Genomic DNA, 21,146 nt, shown 5'->3' with positions numbered 1-21,146 from the left:
AAGCTCAACATCCTAGCTGTTCATTCCATAATCATTGAATTGGGAACACTACACATTCAATTTCAAATCAAAATATGACCAAAATTATCAAGTTTGCTCAAAATCCTTAGAATAGCATGGGAACACTGCACATTCAATTTCAAATCAAAACATGAGTAACATTGATGAAGTTGATGAATTAAGCTGTTCAAAAAAAAAAGCAGTGTTTGCATTTTTCTTTACAAACTCAAACATTTACTGTATAAACTGAAAAATGTCACGAGATTTTGCTTTACTTTGAATCACTGCACTAATATTAAGTTGCATTATCATTATTTCTGAGAATTGCTTCACATCTGTGTTGCATGAAGTCGACCAACTGGCACCTGCAAACAGGTATTCCAGCCCAGGACGATTGAACTACATTCCACAATTCCTCGGCATTTCTGGGTTTTGCCTCAGAAACAGCATTTTTGATGTTACCCCACAGGTTTTCTATATTGAGGTCTGGGAATCGGGCTGGCCACTCCATAACGTCAATCTTGTTCGTCTAGAACCAAGACTTTGTTCGCTTACTGGTGTCTTTTGAGTAATTGTCTTGTTGAAACGCTTATCTCAAAGGCATTTCCTCTTCAGCATGAGACAACATGACCTCTTCAAATATTTTGATGGTTTGAAACTAATCCATCATCTCTGGTGTGCGATAAATAGGTCCAACACCACAGTATGAGAAACATCCCAGATAGCAAGAGGCTGGCAGACCACTGTCGGTCCATTGGGGGCATAGCTGGCGGTCCACTGGCATTTTGCTCATCGGTTCTCTGGCGGGTTGCAGACAAATTGCCCAATATTTTTCCACTATTGGTCTAAAATCTTTTTCATTTGTTCAGTTATACTCCATATATCATTGTATTAACTTTTCTTAACATTCATGACAAGTTCAATTTAAAGAGATGTTGGTCCAACGGCGGACCACAAGTGGCACGCCACCGGTGGCATACCACCAGCGGTCCGCTATCTGCCAATCTGATTTTGCTATCTGGCATGAGTTGTGCACCACCATGCTTTACTGTCTTCACAGTGTACCGTGGCTTGGATTCAGTGCATTTGAGTTGTTGGACAAACTGTCTGTACTTTAGCCTATATGTGTAGTTCATGCCATCAATGTTAATGCATTCAGTGGAACTCATAATTTATCTTATTTTCACAATTGGCTTGTGGAAATTCTGATTGACTGGTAACCAGACATCTTGGCTGGTGATCAAAAAAGTTACAAAACATTGTTTGAATCAACCTTGATGTGCATTGCAAGTGACATATAGTTCTAGTAGTCAGTGACTTCAACCAAGTTGACACAAACCTGTACCCGAGTCAAAAGGCTGAATTTCTCAATATGCAATCAAACTCCGTTCCAGGCGGTGGCAGTATGTAGTTGTCTAGTTGATTCGCCAACCACGAGTAATTTAATATACAAACATTTTCCAATGAGTTCTAGTTCTACACGGGAGTTGTTTCGTTTAGCAATGCTAAACTTTCCGGAGATAAACAGTGTTTGACAGCTTTCTAAACATAGCTTACCAAAATACATTGTGCAGAGCAGTAGACTTGCTTGAGGTAGGCCTAGGTTACGTGAATGTGACGATTTATTAATCCTAAATTAACATATTGTTGCTAACATGAATGTATCACTAGACGAGGAGATCCAAGACCCAGTTACTCATCTGAGAGTTAATGTTGCCTTCTTAAAAAACACATTGACAGCCATTCTATTTCTTGTGTTGCTCTGGCTTTGTAGGATATAGTATCGTCTTTGGTTTGTTGGGAACATGGATCTCGGACTGCCGTTGAGCTCCTCTGACGGTAACGTGACTGAAACACACCAATTTGGCCTGAAAGTGGTAGTGAAAGAAGAAGATATAAAAGAGGAGGAATATGGTCATATGATTGCATGTCCAAATGAAGAAGAAAAGCCCTTTGCAGAGCTTCACTGTAAAACTGAAACGGACATTGCAGAGCCGAACGTTACGAACACTGAATCACTACAGACAACAGTGAAGATTGAAGTGAAGAAGGAAGACGATGAGCACGATTATCTGCTGGAAAGTAAGTCCTCTCAGATCCCGCATTTAGAGAAGATCCTACAGTACATTTAGGAAACATCCTACATTGCACTCAGAAAGATCACACCCTTTCACGTTTTCCCACATTTTGTTATATTTCAGGCTCATCTTAATATGGGCTTGATACATTTTCCCCTCATCAATCTACACACAATAGCCTACTCCACACACAAAAAAAACAGGTGTTTGATAGATAGATAGATACTTTATGAAGTGTTTTTGGAGTGTTTTATAAATGTATAGAAAATAAAAGAATGAAAACTCATTTACAAGTATTTAGATGCTTCTACAACTTTATTGTTGTCCATCTGTGCCCTAAATGAATTCATCAGACATTATTAGGAGGCACACATACCAGGGGCGATTCTAAATCTAGAGCTTTGCTGGGGACAAAATGTGCGCGCAATATGAAATAAATGGCTAGCCTACGGGTAGGCTACAAGCTTCAAAATCATTATTGTCACTGTCATACTGTAGGATCAGCACTCTCTCCCTCAATTGTTGTAAGAACCACTATCCAGCAACATCCAAACATATAGGCATAGGCCTATACTCACTATTTGCATTTAATAGGCATTCCTACTAACACAAGGGAAGCTTATTTTTAGTCAAAATTGAGATATACTTTCCTCCCAGGCAAGGGTCCTATAGTCATCCTGGCAATACTGCAGTTTTTTGTAGCTTAAATAGCCTACTAAAGCCTTCATATGACTTTTGGTGATAATTTCCAAATGTAGCTTATAATAATTTACACATAATCAGAGTAGTATAGGCTACTCTGATTCTGTATAGATTATTATAGGCTACATTTGCAAATGCAGCAAACTTATTTAAGTTTGCCATTAAACCATAGATCAAATCACAGCACTGGCTACCAACATAAATGTTAATGTTACCGTTAATGTGGGCATACCTCCCTCGTCCTCCTCATCTCTCCTCACTGTTCCTCTCCCTCTGCCTCTGTTCAGGAAGAATGTTCTGATGTCCATCTCTGAATAGTTTATCAGAAGGCTATGTTTAGTTTTACAGTAGGACAGCTTCACAAACAGTATAGGCTACTTTTACAGGACTCTCTCTACAGTATACGTAAATCATTATTAATTCTCCGCATGTGTGCATGCAGCCTGCGCATGGTGTGAGTGTGTGTGTGAGGGAGAGAGCACAAGCTGGTAAACTGTTGTTAAATTTAGGCTACAATGATGCTAAGCATTGAAAAACAGATGCTAATTATGAGGGCAACATTCTCTAACAGCGATGAACTTGTCATTTTTTTCTGTCAAACAAGTTGTGAATTTGTTGTAACAATTAAAACAGGGGATGACTTACTCTGCGCTCAAAGTGATGTGATGAGCTTCAGCGGTTTCCACTGTACAACGAAACACTCGGAAGAATCATGTGACCGATTTTCATTGGTTGTTGCGTTCAATCTTACCCAGCTACAGAGGTGCTATTTCCTGATTGGCTATTATGGCCCCTTTCTTTTTTTCCTTGTTTGTTTTTTATTGGCTGGTAAGTGACAGGCTCGAGTCATGACTAAAGCAGGCAACGAAATGCGCTCTTGAATGCCGTTTCCAGCGAGAGCAGTGCTAGAATTTTACTGGGGCACTGGAGACTTTTATCAAGGCACGTGCCCCAGTGAATAAGGTCTAGTGACGCCCCTGACACATACAGTATCTATCTAGGTCTCACAGATGATGCTATATGTCAGAGTGAAAACCAGGGCACGAGGTTGAGACAATTGCCTGTCGAAGCTGCGATTGCTCAGCCAATCTGAGTAATCCCGGACAAAGGGTCTTGGTCAGACAGGTTACCAAGGACCCAATGGCCACTATGAATGAGATCCAGAGTTCCTTTGTGGAGATGGGAGCACCCTTACAAAATGACAACCATCAGTGCAGCTCAGTGCCTGGTGTCTTCCACACACACTGTTGGGAATAGTGGCCAAATAATTCAATCTTTGTTTTATCAGACCAGATGATTTTACTTCTCATGGTCTGAGGGTCGTTCAACTGCGTTTTGGCAAACACCCAGCATGGCTTCTGTCTGGCCACTCTACCTTAGAGGCTGATTGGAGGCGTGCTGCACTGATTGTTGTCTTTCTGTAAGGTTCTTCCACAAAGGAACTCTGGATCTCATGGACATACACCATTAACTGTTAGACCTTATATAGACAGATGTGTGTGCCTCTCCTAATAATGTCTAATGAACTCCTGTAGGCACAGGTGGACTCCAATCAAGTAATAGAAGCATCACAGACCACTGAGAGCAGTAGAATGCACCAGAGCTCAACTGCAAGCGTCATAACAACATATTTATAGACCCTTTCAACAATAAAAACAAAAACAATGCTTGAACATTCTATTTGGTTCCCAATCTACTTCCTCTGCATTAAGATAACATATGGAATGTTAAAACGGAAGTCTTGTGGGGCCAACTATGATGCTGATAATGGAACTCTCTTGAAAGGGTCTATAGAGTCCCGAAGTGTGACGTAGCGTTTCCATGACTCCAGAATCACTGGATCTAAACAAACGTTCAAAGTGGCTTAAATAGCATTGAATGTAGACATGTGGCATCATTTCTAGCTAATAAATTGTTTTAAATGTAGGCTATAGTCATTTAAACGTGCTTTACCTGCTAGGCAGCAGCTTACCCACATAACACGGATTCCCTGGCAGGTGTAATATAAAGAAACAACATTCTAGTGGATATTTCACGTCTTCTCAAAGACTGGCGGCTGTTAAGAGTGACGTTTTTTGCTTGAAAAATACAGTCAAAATACGTCCGTGAATTTAAGGATTTTAACCACATGCTGTGAAGTTACATGCAAATCTCTTTTACGGAGGAAACCCATGCTAAAAAAAAAACTCTGTAGTCACAAATTTGATCGTGTTGGTATGAATATATGTTGTAGTATGTGATTCCTACAGTGTAAAAAAATATACTAACATCTTAGAAACATTGGAAAATTATTGAAATAGATTAAGAAAGCTGCCGCTAATGGTGATTTCAATGGTTAGATTGGTTTGTTTAGATCCAGTGAAATTGCTGCCTTGGCAACGCAACGTCATGGCTTCGGTACTCTATTGACAGTTTCAAGAGAGTTCCATAATCAGCATCATAGTTGTTCCCACAAGGCTTCTGTTTTAAAGCAACACCAAAGAACTTTCCCTCTGTCACACGCACGCTATTTGTTTATCCAGCACCAGCTAGGCAAATAACAATGTCTACAGACAAGGTAGAATATGTTGCATGATTTATGAAAGTACGATGTATTGCGACATCAGATGCAAGTCAAATTTGTAGTTTCTTATGTCTCATTCCATCAACTTACTGATGCGCTACCCGATCTGGCAAACTTACATAGTGCGGTTATAGCCGATAGAGGGCCGCAAAGCGACTGCAGAAGTCCTGTTCACCCTGTTACAAGTTGATGAACCACTGAAACGATTTTGGAAACATTATTTTAAGGTACAAAAAACTCTTTGGTGTTGCTTTAGCATTCCGTATGTTGCGTTAGGGCAGCCGTGGCCTACTGGTTAGCTCTTCGGACTTGTAACCGGATGGTTGCCGGTTCGAATCCCGACCAGTAGCCACGGCTGAAGTGCCCTTGAGCAAGGCACCTAACCCCTCACTGCTCCCCGAGTGCCGCTGTTGTTGCAGGCAGCTCACTGCACCGGGATTAGTGTGTGTTTCACCTCACTGTGTGTTCACTGTGTGCAGTGTGTTTCACTAATTCACGGATTGGGATAAATGCAGAGACCAAATGTCCCTCACGGGATCAAAAGAGTACTAGTGGAGCAGAAGTAGCCTAGATTGAGACCAAATGTCCCTCACGGGATCAAAAGAGTACTAGTGGAGCAGAAGTAGCCTAGATTGAGACCAAATGTCCCTCACGGGATCAAAAGAGTACTAGTGGAGCAGGAGTAGCCTAGATTGAGACCAAATGTCCCTCACGGGATCAAAAGAGTACTAGTGGAGCAGAAGTAGATTGAGAACAAAATAGAATGTTCAAGCATTGTTTTTCTTTTTCTTTTTCACCAGAGCTCAACTGCAACAGTCATAACAACATTTCTTTATACTGATGGAAATAGCATATTTCAGTCTTTTATTTTGAATAACACCTGTCCAAACAGTATTGGAGTGGGCTTTTATTTTGAATAACACCTGTCCAAACAGTATTGGAGTGGGCTTTTATTTTGAATAACACCTGTCCAAACAGTATTGGAGTGAGCTTTTATTTTGAATAACACCTGTCCAAATAGTATTGTAGTGGGCTTTTATTTTGAATAACACCTGTCCAAATAGTATTGGAGTGGGCTTTTGTGTGTAGATTGATGAGGGGGACAAAAAACAAATGAATCAAATCTATGGTAATGGGGTACTGTGTAAGTAATCACCATTTAAAAACAAAATCTGCTTTCACAACGTCCACAAAACTTAAACTACACATTCTAGCTCACATTAGAAAAGATTTCTGTTCAAATTCCCTGTCAGTTCACTGATCCTCTCTGTCTTCTGTCATTACTAGTGATTACACCTATTTTTATATATACTTACGCACACGTATGCATTGTATTTGAAGTTAAATATTTGCGTATCATATTTGAATTTCTTGGGGAAACTTGAATTTCCCCTTGGGGATCAATAAAGTATCTATCTATCTATCTATCTACTGTATCTATCTATCTATCTATATATATTTAATTGCTGAATGTAGAACATCTGCCTCTCGCAATCATTCTAAGTGCATATGGTAACTCTTCCAGGTGTATCAGATCAACCACATACACATGCATTTTAATTCTATTTGAAGGTGAATATTTCTGTATTGGGTACTATTTAATTGCTGAATAGAGTACTGAAGTGTGACATTCTGTGTTCATGATGTCAGTGTCACTGGATCTAAACAAACTTTTTGGCTTCATAGCATTGAATGTAGACATGCGGGATTGTTTCAGGCAGCTCACTGCGCCGGGATTAGTGTGTGCTTCACCTCACTGTGTGTTCACTGTGTGCTGAGTGTGTTTCACTAATTCAAGGATTGGGATAATGCAATGTTGGTATGAGTATATGTTGTAGTATACAGTGTGAATATACTAACGTCTTGGAAACATTGTACAATTATTTAAGTAGATTAAGAAATCCACCATTATGATGACTACTATGGATAGATTGATTTGTTTAGATCCAGTGAAATTGCTGCCTTGACAATGCTACGTCATGGTTTGGTAAATACATTGTAAACTGTAAATCCGGTTTCTAGGCCAAGTATACTTACAAGGAATTTGGTCTCTGCATTTATCCCATCTGTGAATTAGTGAACACACAGAGCACACAGTAAACACACAGTGAGGTCAAAGTCAAAGTCTGCTTTATTGTCAATTTCTTTACATGCCCAGACATACAAAGAGATCGAAATTACGTTTCTCACTATCCCACAGTGAAGACAAGACATATTTTACCAATTAAGTCCACAGACAAACATAACATTCAAGTAAACAATAAATGAGTAAATAAGAAGGCACATACAATGAAGAAATAAGAGCAGTCAATATAATAGTGCAAAGTCAGGCCAATAAATGGCTGAGGTAGTTCTGTTTGACCTAAGTAAGCAAGTGGCATAGTGGTGCAAGTTATGTAAGAGCAGCAGAAGTGTTGTGTTTTCAGGACAACAGGACAACAACAACAAGTTGCAAAGTGTGCAAGTGTACAAGTGGAGTAGTGCAAGGCAGTCATTGTGGGTCCAAAGTCCAGGATGTTATGTAGCTGAGGGTGGAGGGGGAGTTCAGCATCCTAACAGCCTGGTGTATGAAGCTGTTGGTGAGTCTGGTGGTGCGGTAGCGCAGGCTTCTGTACCTCTTCCCAGAGGGCAGTAGATCAAACAAATTGTGAGCTGGTGACTTGCATCTCTCACAATTGTGGTCGCCTTCTTGGGGTGAGGTGGGAGGTGTAAATGTCCTTCAGGGAGGGGAGTGAAGCACCAATAATCCTTCCAGCTGTGTTCACTATGCGCTGCAGGGCTTTCCTGTTGTATTCAGTGCAGCTTCTGCCCCACACAGCGATACAGCTGGAGAGGATGCTCTCTCTGGTGCCTCGGTAGAATGTGGAGGTGAAGCACACTCCAGGCTTGTGCAAAATTCCGAATTTTAGAATGGGTCTCCATTCAATTCATGAATTGGAATTTGAATTGAATTGGAATTTAGGAATCATTCTCAATTCAATTCTGAATTGTGCACAAGCCTGGCACACACTAACACAGAGCAGTGAGCTACCTGCAACAACAGCGGCGCTCGGGGAGCAGTGAGGGGTTAGCTGCCTTGCTACAGCGGCGCTCGGGGAGCAGTGAGCTGCCTTGCTACAGCGGCGCTCGGGGAGCAGTGAGGGGTTAGCTGCCTTGCTACAGCGGCGCTCGGGGAGCAGTGAGGGGTTAGCTGCCTTGCTACAGCGGCGCTCGGGGAGCAGTGAGGGGTTAGGTGCCTTGCTCAAGGGCACAAGGGCAGCCGTTCCTACTGATCGGGATTCGAACCGGCAACGGTCACGACTGCCTCTTTGACCATCTGCCTCTCATTCTAATTCTCTATGGTAACTCTTCATTCTAATTCTAAGTCTCTATGGTAACTCTTCCAGATGTATCAGAACACCCACATGTAACACAACAGAAGATCCATGGACTGAATGATGAACTCAACCTACAACTCAAAGGAAGGCTGCACCACTGCACCGTCTGCAGGAAGAGTTTCTCAGCCCTGAGTGAACTTGAGAAACACCAGCAAACACACTCTGTTAGTGTGAATGAACAGCAGAACACTGATGACAAAAGGCGACATGAATGTGCCCAGTGTGGGAAAGCATTCTTAAAAGTTTCAAATCTTAAAACCCATATTTTAATTCACACGGGAACGAAGCCTCATAAATGCATCCAGTGCGGAAAAGCTTTTGCACAAAGTTCAAATCTTAAAACCCACATGCTCTCACATACTGGCACAAATACTCACATCTGTGTTCACTGTGGTAGAGCGTTTAAAACATACTCATATCTTAAAATCCACGTACGAATGCACACTGGAGAGTCGCCTCATAAATGTGTCCAGTGTGGAAAAGGTTTTCCACTGCCTTCTAATCTTAAAACTCATATGTTAACACATACTGGAGAGAAGCCTCATAAATGTGTCCAGTGTGGAAAAGCATTTACAGTATCCACAGGTCTTGAACGGCACATGCTAATACACACTGGAGAGAAGCCTCATGAATGTACCCAGTGTGGAAAAGCTTTTTCACAAATTTGGTGTCTTAAAAGCCACATGCTAACACACACTGGAGAGAAGCCTCATCAATGTACCCAGTGTGGAAAAGCTTTTTCAAAAAGGTCAAATCTTAATACCCACATTAAATTACACACAGGAGAGAAGCCTCATAAATGTATTCAGTGTAGAAAGGCTTTTTCAAAAATTGCAGGTCTTAAAAATCACATGGTTACACACAGTGGAGAAAAGCCTCATAAATGTGTACGGTGTGGAAAAGCTTTTTCACACATTACCAATCTTAAATGCCACATGGCAGTACATACTGGAGAGAGTCCTCATAAATGTGCCCAGTGTGGCAAAGGATATACAACATCCACAGGTCTTAAGCGCCACTTGCTCTTACACACGGGAGAGAAGCCTTACAAATGTGCCCAGTGTGGAAAAGCTTTTTCACAAAATTCAAATCTTAAAAGCCACATACTCTCGCATACTGGAAAGAAGCGTCGTAATAGTCCAGGAGTCAAAGGCCAGAATCTTGGTGAACCTGGTCTTGTCGGTTAAAGATTTTTTTCTTGTTGCCTAGAGGTTACTCAATAAGAATGGGGAGGGTGATATCCCTTGGGCAATTCGCTGTATGCATCTCTGAAGTTGACATAAATAGACCTAGATTTGTCCATAAAAACACCAATTGCATTAACCTGTTGAAAGGATAGCATGAAATGTAAACCCATTATTTTCTTTTTCTTGCAGTAGTATGCCACATTGTGGCAAACGTAAAAGTGTTAAACTTTACCTTTTTTTGAAAGTATATTTTTTTGGCCTTTAATGATAGGACAGTAGAGAATGACAGTAAGAGAGTGGGAGAGAGAGCAGGGGTGGGATCCGGAAAGGGCGGGAATCGAACCCGGGTCACCGGCCTACGGTGCAGGTGCCCCAGCCAGTTGCGCCACAGCTGGGGCCAAACTCTACCTCTGCACTTCAAATCTTCTTTTACGCTCCCCGCGGCACATGCCTGAAGTTGGAAAAATTAAAAGAAAAGTGAAGGAGCCAAAATGGTCAACTATATGTAACGATTACCGGTATAATGGTAAACCGCGATAAAAATCTTGACGATAACAATTACTGTTTTCATTTCAAATATCATAATTATCGCAGTTGATTACCACGGTGTGTTTAATCCTTCCCAGCTTCATCCGAGCCTGCTTTTGACATACAGTAGGCCTGGTACAATGAAAAAAAACTGTTACCCTACTGATTCTGTTGTCTTTTGATGGATTTAACTGCGTTACGGATTAGGTTACACCTGATTTTAAAAGGCGGAACATTTTCACCGCAAAACGTGTACTGTATTATGTAGCCAGTCTGTGTCTTTTTATACCGTGATAATACCAAAAAACGTGATAATTTTGGTCACTATAAGCGTGAGGTTAAATTTTCATACCGTTACATCCCTACGGTCAACTTTATCACTATTCTGCACAGGCAACATAGGGTGTAAACCCAATTGTTTTGTTTGTGGCAATCTTATGTCATTCTGCAGACAACTTAAAAGCATAAACACTTAATTAACTAAGTGCATGTTGAACAGATATGCCTTTAGACCCCTCTTGAAAGACCCAAAACTATCACGGGGCAACTCATTCCACCAAATAACACGGGGCAACTCATTCCACCAATATGGAACCACTGAGGTCTTGAATTTGACCTAGCGTTTCATATGTAGGGTGGGTTGGGTGGTGATCCAATCATTTGAAGTGTAGCCTATGTTGTGTTCAACTGTATGTTGATGGTGTTGTGTGTGACACCTGACAAGGAAGTGGATGATGTGAAAAAGAGAAACACATAAATAGGCAAACAAAAGTAAAAGTCTTTCAACGTGGCGAAAAAGGCAAGTTTTTCATTCATGCAACGGAATATGAAATAACTTAATGCACACTCTTACACCGAAAATGGGCACAAACATATTAGTACATCTCCTCTACTATATCCATTTTATCATGAAAGTTACAAAGCTGGATAGTAAAATATCATGTTATGTATCTGCAAAGGAAATGTAATAAATATTATTTAAATGAAGTTTAAATGCGTCTTCTATTATTTGACCTCTGAAATCCATGGCCAAAACGTTTGTTTGCAACTTTCTGTAGAACAGTAGAAGGTTGTAATGTTTAACAGTTACAAAACATTCTCAGAGTTTCATTTTAACACAGACAATGGAGGAAGAACGGGGTTACCATGGATTTCTTGAAATTTACATTACATTTGGAATTTACATTATTACATTTGGAATTTACATTACATTGCATTTGGAAATTTACATTACATTACATTTTTACATATTACATTTGGAATTTACATTACATTTGAAATTTACATTACATTAGGAATTTACATTACATTACATTTGGAATTTACATTACATTTGGTTAACACTTTTTTTTAACCAAAGCGACTTCCAACAAGGGAAGCAAGGTGCGATAAGGATAAATTAGTGCAGCGTACGGTGTTCATTTTAGGACATCCTCAGACTCAGGTGTCAGACTCAGAAAAACATCGGTCATCTTCAGACAAAACAGCCTCAGCGTCAGAAAAACCTCTGTCATCTTCAGACAAAACTGCATCAGCGTCAGAAAAACCAGACTCAGGTGTCAGATTCAGAAAAACATCTGTCATCTTCAGACAAAACTGCATCAGCGTCAGAAAAACTTCTGTCATCTTCAGACAAAACTGCCTCAGCGTAAGAAAACCCTCTGTCAGAGTCAGACGAAAAAGTCTCAAATGAAAAGTTATTGTGGGGACAGAAGAAAACGACGGATACAGAACGGTGAGTTTAATATTATGCTTAATAGGCCTACGTTATTCTGTCACTGGCAGGGTAGGAATTTCACGGCGGCCACGACGGCCGTGGTAGCCCCTTGCGTTGGCCGTGAAGCCCCTTTGAAAATCATAGGTTTATAGGCCACGGTGGCCTTGGTGCCCCCTTCTTTCAATATTCTGCTTTGTGTCCTACTAATAGCGATTTTTATTTAGCCTGCGGCCTGTCAAAATAATCTTAGCATTCACAGCGCAAATTAATTTAGTCTTTTAAGCAGTGGAGAAAGTGACATCGCAAGAAAGTGCGTCCAAATTCACCCATTCTTCTCAGTTGAACTACTCGCGAAGTAGCCTATTCATCACACAGACATCACAAGTGATGTCACATGAAAGAGCTTTTTCTCAGCTTTTAAACGATGTTAGCCGATAATTGCTGTGTTGAACGGTTCGCGAGAAAAGTAAATAATATAATTCAATTTAATCATACATTCTACTGAAGGTTTTGCGTCCATGATCTCCCTACCCATTCATCTCGGTGGAATACTTTACCAACCCTTCTTTTAACACTTGACAAACCACATATCAGAATAAACAGCAGACCCTACCGAAATAAAGGTGTAAAGCAGTCCCCTGTACAGTTAGCCGTTCCAGAGTAATCCAGTTCTGAATTTGCAGTAAATTTCGACATGCATTGATGTCTCCAAATTTGGGCTTTAAGTTTTACAATGTGTTTAAATTGTTCCACATGATTTCATAACGGGCCAAATACAAAATAAATGTTACAAATATCGCCTAGATATTGGTAAATCAGAGGACAGCTGACTAAGAGTTTGTGAAAGTAGCCTGATCACAAAATGCTAAGCATGCATCTAGGCTATTTGAGTTTCTTAAAGATGAGCTGTGCTTAAATTTAAATTGTTCAATACATGATTTCATAGCAGGCCAAATATAAAATAAATGTTATATATAGCCTAGATATCTGTTTTATTAGATGATCAGATGATTTACAGTTATATGTAATATGTCATGTTTCATGTTTTGTAATGTTTCACACAATGATGCAGGTCTACTGCAGTGAATAGGCTAAATACAACTTTGATCATTTTATAGCCTACTACTGTATAGTTAACTTTGGCCTTGGTGCCCATGTGGCCTTTGTGCCCCCACCAAATATGCCCAACTGAAGGCCAAGTGGCCTTGCCCCCAGAATGGTGAAATTCCAAGCCTGGTCACTGGCATGTTATATTTGGTGCTTGGTTAGATGTAGAAATTATAAGTAAAGGTAGAAAGTTATCCAATGGTATACACATTGTAGGAAATCCATGGATGTAACTTAGCTAACCTCACTTCACTAGTAACATTAGCAGCTGCTGTAAGGCACATACCGGAGTAAGCTTCATTACTACATACAGCAAAATAATTTGTTTTTCAGAGGGATTACGGTACATTCAATGAGCTAGGGAAAAGTGGGTTAAACATTTTTCCACCACAAAAGTCCAGAACGACACCTGGACCATTATTTCTTACTTTTGCTAACCGTTTCCCAGTTGTACACTACCCCAGTAAGAAACCTGCATCATTATCATCACATCATTATTCCCAAACCCCCATAAAGACAAATGTGCTATGTCATGATGTAATACCATATAATACCATTAGGATAATACATGAAATAGCAGGTACCAACAACAAGGCACATTTCTCTAAATAAGTTAAGATAACATCTCATATCAAATGAATTCAACAACGCTGCAGTTATTGTCCCCTGGGGATTACATTTCAAGTACCTGTCTATCTTTATGTCTGTCTATTATTGTTGTGCAATGACAATGACAACTGCTAACGTTTTATAATTGTATTATATGGTATTACATCATGGCATAGCACATTTGTCTTTATTTAATACTTAATACTTTTCTGAGACCTGATTTTCTGAGACCTGACTCCACTTTTTCTGACAGCGTTTTTTCTGAGACCTGACTCCACTTTTTCTGACAGCGTTTTTTCTGAGACCTGACTCCTTAGAGATGTTTTTCTGAGGCAGATTGGTTTGAAGCAGTTTTATCTGAGGATAACAGAGGTTTTTCTTACACTGAGGCAGTTTTGTCTGAAAATGACAGATGTTTTTCTGAGTCTGACACCTGAGTCTGAGGATGTCCTAAAATGAACACCGTAGTACGCAGCGTTAGTTAGTGCTACCAGAGACTTTCTAATGAATTTCCCCTTGGGGATCAATAAAGTATCTATCTATCTATCTATGAAGACACATGAACACATGCACGTCACATGAATTACTTGTTGGTAACAGCATCTGAAATAATTAGTATATTGTGGAAAATGTATTTTAAATGCTATGTTTATATGCTAAAATATACAATGACTGAGGAAGCCTAGAGACAAGTCCATAGCAATCCAGTTCATGTGTTGAATTTGCTGTTACCCAGTGTGCTTTGTTGAATGGTCTCAATGTTTTATTATTTCATGTGAATACTAGAGGATAACTTAGTATCTGAAGTAATGTTATGCAGGAAGTGTGCGTTTAGTTTTCATGCTTATTGTGTTTCCACAACAATGTTAGTGAGTAAATATACCTAAATGGCCACCATGTTGGTGGAGTGTGATGTGTAAGATCAGAAAGCAGAGGTTGATTTCAGAATGTTATCACAGTATGTCTTCATTGTGCAAAGCAGCGCCTTTGGCAGGGGAGGGTGTGTCTATTTTGTAAATTCTGTAGGAGGGTCATTGAAAAAAGAATTGCAGGCAAGGGAGTCTTTTTTTGAGTACTGAAGTACTCAAAATCCCTCCGGTGGCCCCTTAAATAAATAATGAACAGCACCTAAGTTCATCTAACTTGTATACACAATAAATGTACTAGAGTTAATGATGATCCATCAGTATGCTTTGGAGATATGAACCAAACATGCATGCGAGTTATTCGTGTGACCCCTTGTAACCTTGACCTTTGACCTCAAGACCTAAATTGTCTTGCCAGCTCTGACAACTTATAGTGGGTAAGTAGACCAAGTTTGATGAATATCCTTCAATTGGCTTAGGAGATATCATCTAATATCAAGATGTACTATCATATGTTTTTGGCCCAAAAATCATTGTACCATGCTCCATTCAAAGCCATATATTTTTTTCTGCGCTGTAGGCACCACAAAGTCTTAATCTACAGAAAAGTATGATTCAAATGATACCAAATATGCTTATGCTTATGCTTAATTTACTTCCACCTTTGACCCTTTTCTAGGCTAATTCGCTCAGACTAATTAAACTGCTTTGTACAATCAAATTGATTATTCAAAATAGTATGAATATTTGCTTACTTGTGTTGAAAATAGGCTTCTCTAATAACATTAATTAAATCATTTATTTGATAGCTCTGAGAAACAGTGTCATCTAGGCAACCCCTTGCACACAGAGAGACAGATATCTTGTTACGTGTGTTTAATAACCCCAGATTGGTTAAAGGAACTGTATGTAAGAAATGTATTTCAATTAATCATAAAATGGCCCTGATATGTCACTAGGCATTAAGAAATCATGTTCATTTCAAATACTTATATCACTGACAACAGTAGTACAGCCAGGATATTGTCATTTAAAAAGTGAAGTTGCAGCCCTCAACTGATGTTGATGTTGTGTTTTGTCATGTCATGTTGTGTTTTGGCCTGATGCGCCACCCTCCACCTATCTACTAATCACAAAGTCAGTAGTGTTTCGGCATCCGGGTCCACGAGGCAATTCCATAAGCCACAGTTCGATGTAGCGATGTTGGGTCAAAAATGCTCAGTTTTATGAAAATAAACACGGTTTCACGTCTTATTCTACATAACATCAGATCAACTATCTCCATGTGTGGAGCAGCGGACTTGCTTGATGTAGGCTCGTTTAATGTAGCCTACTTGGCGACATTGTTAGACGCAGTAACCGTTGTCGTTACTCGAACTGATGGATTAAAAGTAAACCAAGCCATAAGCAATACGTAACAGGCAGCTAATGTTGTTTTCCCTATTTTATTTAAAACGAAAAAATATCTATAATGGCAACCAAACAAAATGAATGGGATCATTTTTGGTCCGTTGGGAACATGGATCTCAGACTTTTGTTTACTGGCTGTAACATTACTGACACGCGGCAGCTTGACCAACTGGGTGTGATGGTGAAAGAAGAAGATATAAAAGAGGAGGAATATGGTCATATGATTTCATGTCCAGATGAAGATGAAAAGCCCTTTGCAGAACTTCACTGTAAAACTGAAACAGACGTCACAAAGTCCAACGTTACTTACAATGAAACAAAACAGACAACCGCGGAGATTGAAGTGAAGATTGAAGATGATGAACAAGAACACGGTTATCTGCTGGGAAGTAAGTCCTTTCAGATCCTCCTTCTGGATGTGAATCCCTTGTAACCATGTTTATAAAAATGTATATTAATGATAACCATAGCAACCACAGGAAGGATTGTTGTTGTGTAACCTGAATCAAAGTTTCATTTCTCAATATCAGCTCATTAGTAAAAGGCAGTCTTGGGTTCAAAGACCATAATCAATTAGTTTGCTGTTAAAGGAAAATTCCTGCTTTTTTTTTTTTTCATACCGTAAAATCCTCAAATTGGGGCTGGGGTCTTTTATTTACTTAGGTTGCGCAAAGCACAAGCAGGCCTTTTATTTGGGGCAGGCTTCAAGGCAGGCCTTTATTTTTTTTATTAGGCTTCTGTTGTAGAATTTTATTTTTAGAAATAAAGTTAAAGGCTACTCTTAAAGTGGGCCAACACTGTTCAACACTTCCTGTCACTGGCATACTGGTAGGCTATCCAAAGCAGAAGATTTTCGGTTTGGTTTGGGATTTAATTTACTTTTGTACTGTTTGATTATATCGCTAAATGTTGGGACTGATAGTTGAAAGTTTGTCAGGATTTCCACCTGCTGTTTATTGCGAGACAAGGCAGCCGCTTTCATTCATTCATTGAATGTGTGCCGTGAATGCGTCCCGTCTGAATTTCGAGGGTGCTGATTTGCTGGTTGGATAGTACAAATACCGGAGCAACAGCGTTCCTCTACCATTCCACACTGTGTGCATCACTTGCTGTTTCATAGTAGAGAGGGCTTAGCTATATTTCCATAAAGGTTATAGGCTACTAGATATAGATTATTGTTGCTGGTTTAAATAAAGACCTTTAACTGTAGTGTTAGTAGTGTTTGTATTATTCTTGTTTTGAATAAGGTTTGTTTTTTAGCTAATGTGCATGTTCGCTTTCTAAGGTGATCTAGCCAGTTAGTTTGTTAACATTGGTCATTCCTTAACTGTGTTATAAGCAGGGTGGGAATTTACGGCGGCCACGTCGTAGCCCCTTGCGTTGGCCGTGATGTCCCTTTGAAAATCGGAGCCACTTTCTGTATTCTGCTTTGCATCCGACTAGCGATTTTTATTTAGCCTGTGGCCTGTCAAATTAAGCTTAGCATTCACAACGCAAATTAATTTAGCCTATGTCTTTAACGCAGTGGAGAATGTGACGGCGCACGGCAAGAAAGAAAGTGCGTCCAAATTCACCCATTCTTTGCTGAACTAGCCTGCTCCCGATAGCCTACTCTTCACACAGATATGACATGTACTGTATCACATCACACGAAAGAGCTTTTTCTCAGCTTTTATTTTTTTTGCGTAGTGTAAATGTTGTGTGTGTGTGTGTGTGTGTGTGTGTGGGTGTGTGGGGTGGTATTCACTGTGCCCACCCCAAATTTCTATTTGCCTCCCCAAGCTGATCCTGCCTGGTGTGCTGTGCTGTAATGGAAACTTTATTGCGTAGCCAAGTAGCCTAAATTGTTTTATTTTTAAATTATGCATGATTTACTTTTTTATTAAATTCATAGGCTGGAATGCCTCACACCAACAATTGTGTTTAAATGTAGTACTGCCTCAGCCTCTGGCAAGCTCAGAAGGGGGCGTGTTGGATACCTATTATGTAGGACAATGACTTTTTATTGGCAACAGTATTAAACCAACCAACAATATAAAATATTAAGAAGAGCTCTTTTATTTCCGGCTTGTATTTTGGGGGCCAGCCCTTATTTGTCCGAATCGACCACGCTTCCGGCTATGAATAGAATCCCAGCCGTAATTTGAGGATTACGGTAGATCTCTGTTTCTCAGTCACTGAGCAGTTAGTGTTTTTTTTTTTAGTATAAATAGACTTACTTAGCACTTTCTCATAAGGTCATTTTGACTTAATTTAATAAGAGAGTTTTGAGGAGTCCTGTCAAGACAAATATCCTTGTTTTCATGATGGAAATGTCTTAAGTTTGACTCATTTTCAGTCAAATGATCTCATGAGAAAGGTAGGTCTCTTTATACTGAAAACAATACTAACTAGATTTTTTTAGATAAGCATTTTTCACAGTGTACCAGATAATTGAATTACTAGATGTAGAATATATGCCATTCTAAATCCATATTGTAACTAATTCTAATTCTCTGTCTCTATGGTAACTCTTCCAGGTGTGTCTGAATACCCAGATGCAGCGCAACAGAAGATCCATGGACAGAACGATGAACTCAACCGGCAACTCAAAGGAAGGCTGCACCACTGCACGGTCTGCAGGAAGAGTTTCACGACCCTGAGAGAACTCAAGAAACACCAGCAAACACACTCTGCATAACACTGGTAGCAAAAGGTGACATGAATGTGCCCAGTGTGGAAAAGCATTCTCAAAAGTTTCAACTCTTAAAACCCACATTTTAACTCACACAGGAAAAAAGCGTCATAAATGCATACAGTGTGAAAAATTGTATTCCCGTGCTTGGCGTCTTAAAACCCACATGCTAATACACACTGGTGACGAGCCTTATAAATGTGACCAATGTGGAAAAGCTTTTACAGCATCCACAGATCTTAGACTGCACATACTCACACACTCTGGAGAAAAGCCTCATAAATGTGACCAATGTGGAAGAACTTTTTCAAAGAGATCAAGTCTTAATGGCCATATGATGACACACTGGAGAGAAGCCTTATAAATGTGTCCAATGTGGACAAGGTTTTACAACATCCACAAATCTTACACGGCACATGCTTACGCATTCTGGAATAATGCTCACACACTCTGGAGACATGCTCATGCTCACACACTCTGGAGAAAAGCCTCATAAATGTGACCAATGTGGAAGAAGTTTTTCACTCAGATCAAATCTTAATGTCCATATGAAAACGCACACTGGAGAGAAACCCCATGTATGTGTCCAGTGTGGAAAAGCGTTTTCACAAAGTTCACAACTTAAAACCCACATGCTAATACACACTGGTGAGAAGCCTTATAAATGTGCCCAGTGTGGAAAAGCCTTTAGAACAGCCACACAACTGAAACGTCACATGCGTATACACACTGGAGAGAAACCCCATACAGTACCCTCCAGAATTAAATTTGGTAATTGACTAAAAACATGTATAAAAAATTATCTTTTGATGATTCATTGTACTCTCACAATGAAAACAATTAGGAAAAATCCACCCTTGAAGGGAAGCAAGTTTATTCTGAGAAAAAGGAGAATCTCATGAAGAAATAAATATTTTTAACAAAAACATTTTGTTTTGTTTTATTTCGGCAGAAATGCGCGTGGCTTCACAACACCAATCTTGCTCCAGCGGCGACTGGCACGATGTCTTCACAACACACCATATGATTGGCTCAATGTATTCACAACACAGCACATGATTGGCTCAATGTATTCACATGTCGACATTGCTTGCGGAAGGAATGGGATATGTGTAGACAACGGCCATGTTGGCGTTACGAACTAACCCCATGCATTTCTATGGAGGATTTTTGAGTGTGGTGTCTCCTCATTAGAAAGACTCTGTCTAAACTTCATAGAAAAACCGTGGGGTGAGTCAAAGACGAGAATGTGGACCTAGGAATCTGGACGATCTGGGGAGATTTTGTGAAGACTTTAATCTTAATATTTTAAGTGTTAAATCCCTTGCTTTGTATTTTCAAACTTTATAGGGTGTCACAGGAAAATTTACAAGCTGTTTTATTGGCAAAGGAAGGTATTACAGGAGTGCCAATAATTGAGATTACAAACAGTGCAGCATGCAAGACCCACTTTGAAATGGGTCTTACATTTTCCTTTTTTGGGGGCACTGACTCTGCCGTGACTCTCCTGTTCCTAGATACACTGAACTGATTTAGTTTGGGAGAAAAGAGATCAAAAGCCTGCCTACCCTAAAAACTGATTGGTTGATATAGCGAAACAGGCCAATCAGGATGCTCTTTGTCTTGGATGCGCTCAGACACACACGCACCACACCTCTCTCTCTCCCCTGTCGTGTGCGCGCTACACTCATATGCACACGCGATTTTAGAGGTCTCCCTCTTGCGTGCACGCTCGTGATCGCTCTAAATTCCGGGAGATTTTATCTAATTTGCGGGCGTCAGGGAGCCGCTATCAATATGCGGGAGACTCGGGATGTCTGTATACATGGCATTTAGGCAACCTTTATTGCAGCGTTGGCACGGCAAGATGTCCAGACTAGTGCAACAGTAGGCCTAATTTTCGTTTTTTGCGTCCTGCCTCGTCCGGTTGGCCGTAATGCCGCTTTTGATGTGAAGGATCACAAGAGAAGAAAACCTGGCTGCTCCCATTATCAACCGCAGCCCGTTCCTTATATTGTTGTTTTGTGTTATTTAAATTATTTTTTAAATATCTGGTCATGCCAGACGTATTTCACAAATATTTGAAACAATGCAATTACCCGTTTCCACCAGGGGGGGGCAGTGCTCCCCCTGCCCCCCCACAAACTCCGCGTATGGAAACCAGTCGTTTTGGTAAAATTTACAAAATTAAGTTATTGTGCTCACATGAATGGCCATTAACCAAGCTTTCCAACGATATATGCATATCGAGGGATATTGAAAAAAATATCGCTAAGATAACAGCATCCAAAGTTGGCATGGTTCCCCTGTCACGATACGCCAGAAGAG

The 21,146-nt window shown here is 40.1% G+C and overlaps 1 protein-coding gene across 3 annotated transcripts; it reads left to right on the top strand.

The window, feature by feature from the left end:
- Window positions 1-1,467: 1,467 nt before the first annotated feature.
- Window positions 1,468-19,358, top strand: LOC125297341 (zinc finger protein 664-like). Of its 3 annotated transcripts, XM_048247666.1 has the most exons (3): window positions 1,468-1,593; window positions 1,775-2,082; window positions 8,730-10,444. In XM_048247666.1, the coding sequence occupies exons 2-3, from the start codon at window positions 1,806-1,808 to the stop codon at window positions 9,905-9,907; spliced, it is 1,455 nt and encodes a 484-aa protein (XP_048103623.1). In that variant the 5' UTR covers window positions 1,468-1,593; window positions 1,775-1,805; the 3' UTR covers window positions 9,908-10,444. The 3 variants fall into 3 exon arrangements, with proteins under 3 accessions (XP_048103623.1, XP_048103624.1, XP_048103622.1); XM_048247667.1 differs by lacking the exon at window positions 8,730-10,444 and adding an exon at window positions 18,664-19,358 and having other exon boundaries at window positions 1,474-2,082; XM_048247665.1 differs by having other exon boundaries at window positions 1,474-2,082.
- Window positions 19,359-21,146: the final 1,788 nt, after the last annotated feature.

The sequence above is a fragment of the Alosa alosa genome, chromosome 7, assembly GCF_017589495.1.
Source record: "Alosa alosa isolate M-15738 ecotype Scorff River chromosome 7, AALO_Geno_1.1, whole genome shotgun sequence".
Classification (NCBI taxonomy): Eukaryota; Metazoa; Chordata; class Actinopteri; order Clupeiformes; family Clupeidae; genus Alosa; species Alosa alosa.
The sequence above is the reverse complement of the archived record's forward strand: the minus strand, read 5'-3'. Positions and strand labels throughout refer to the sequence as shown.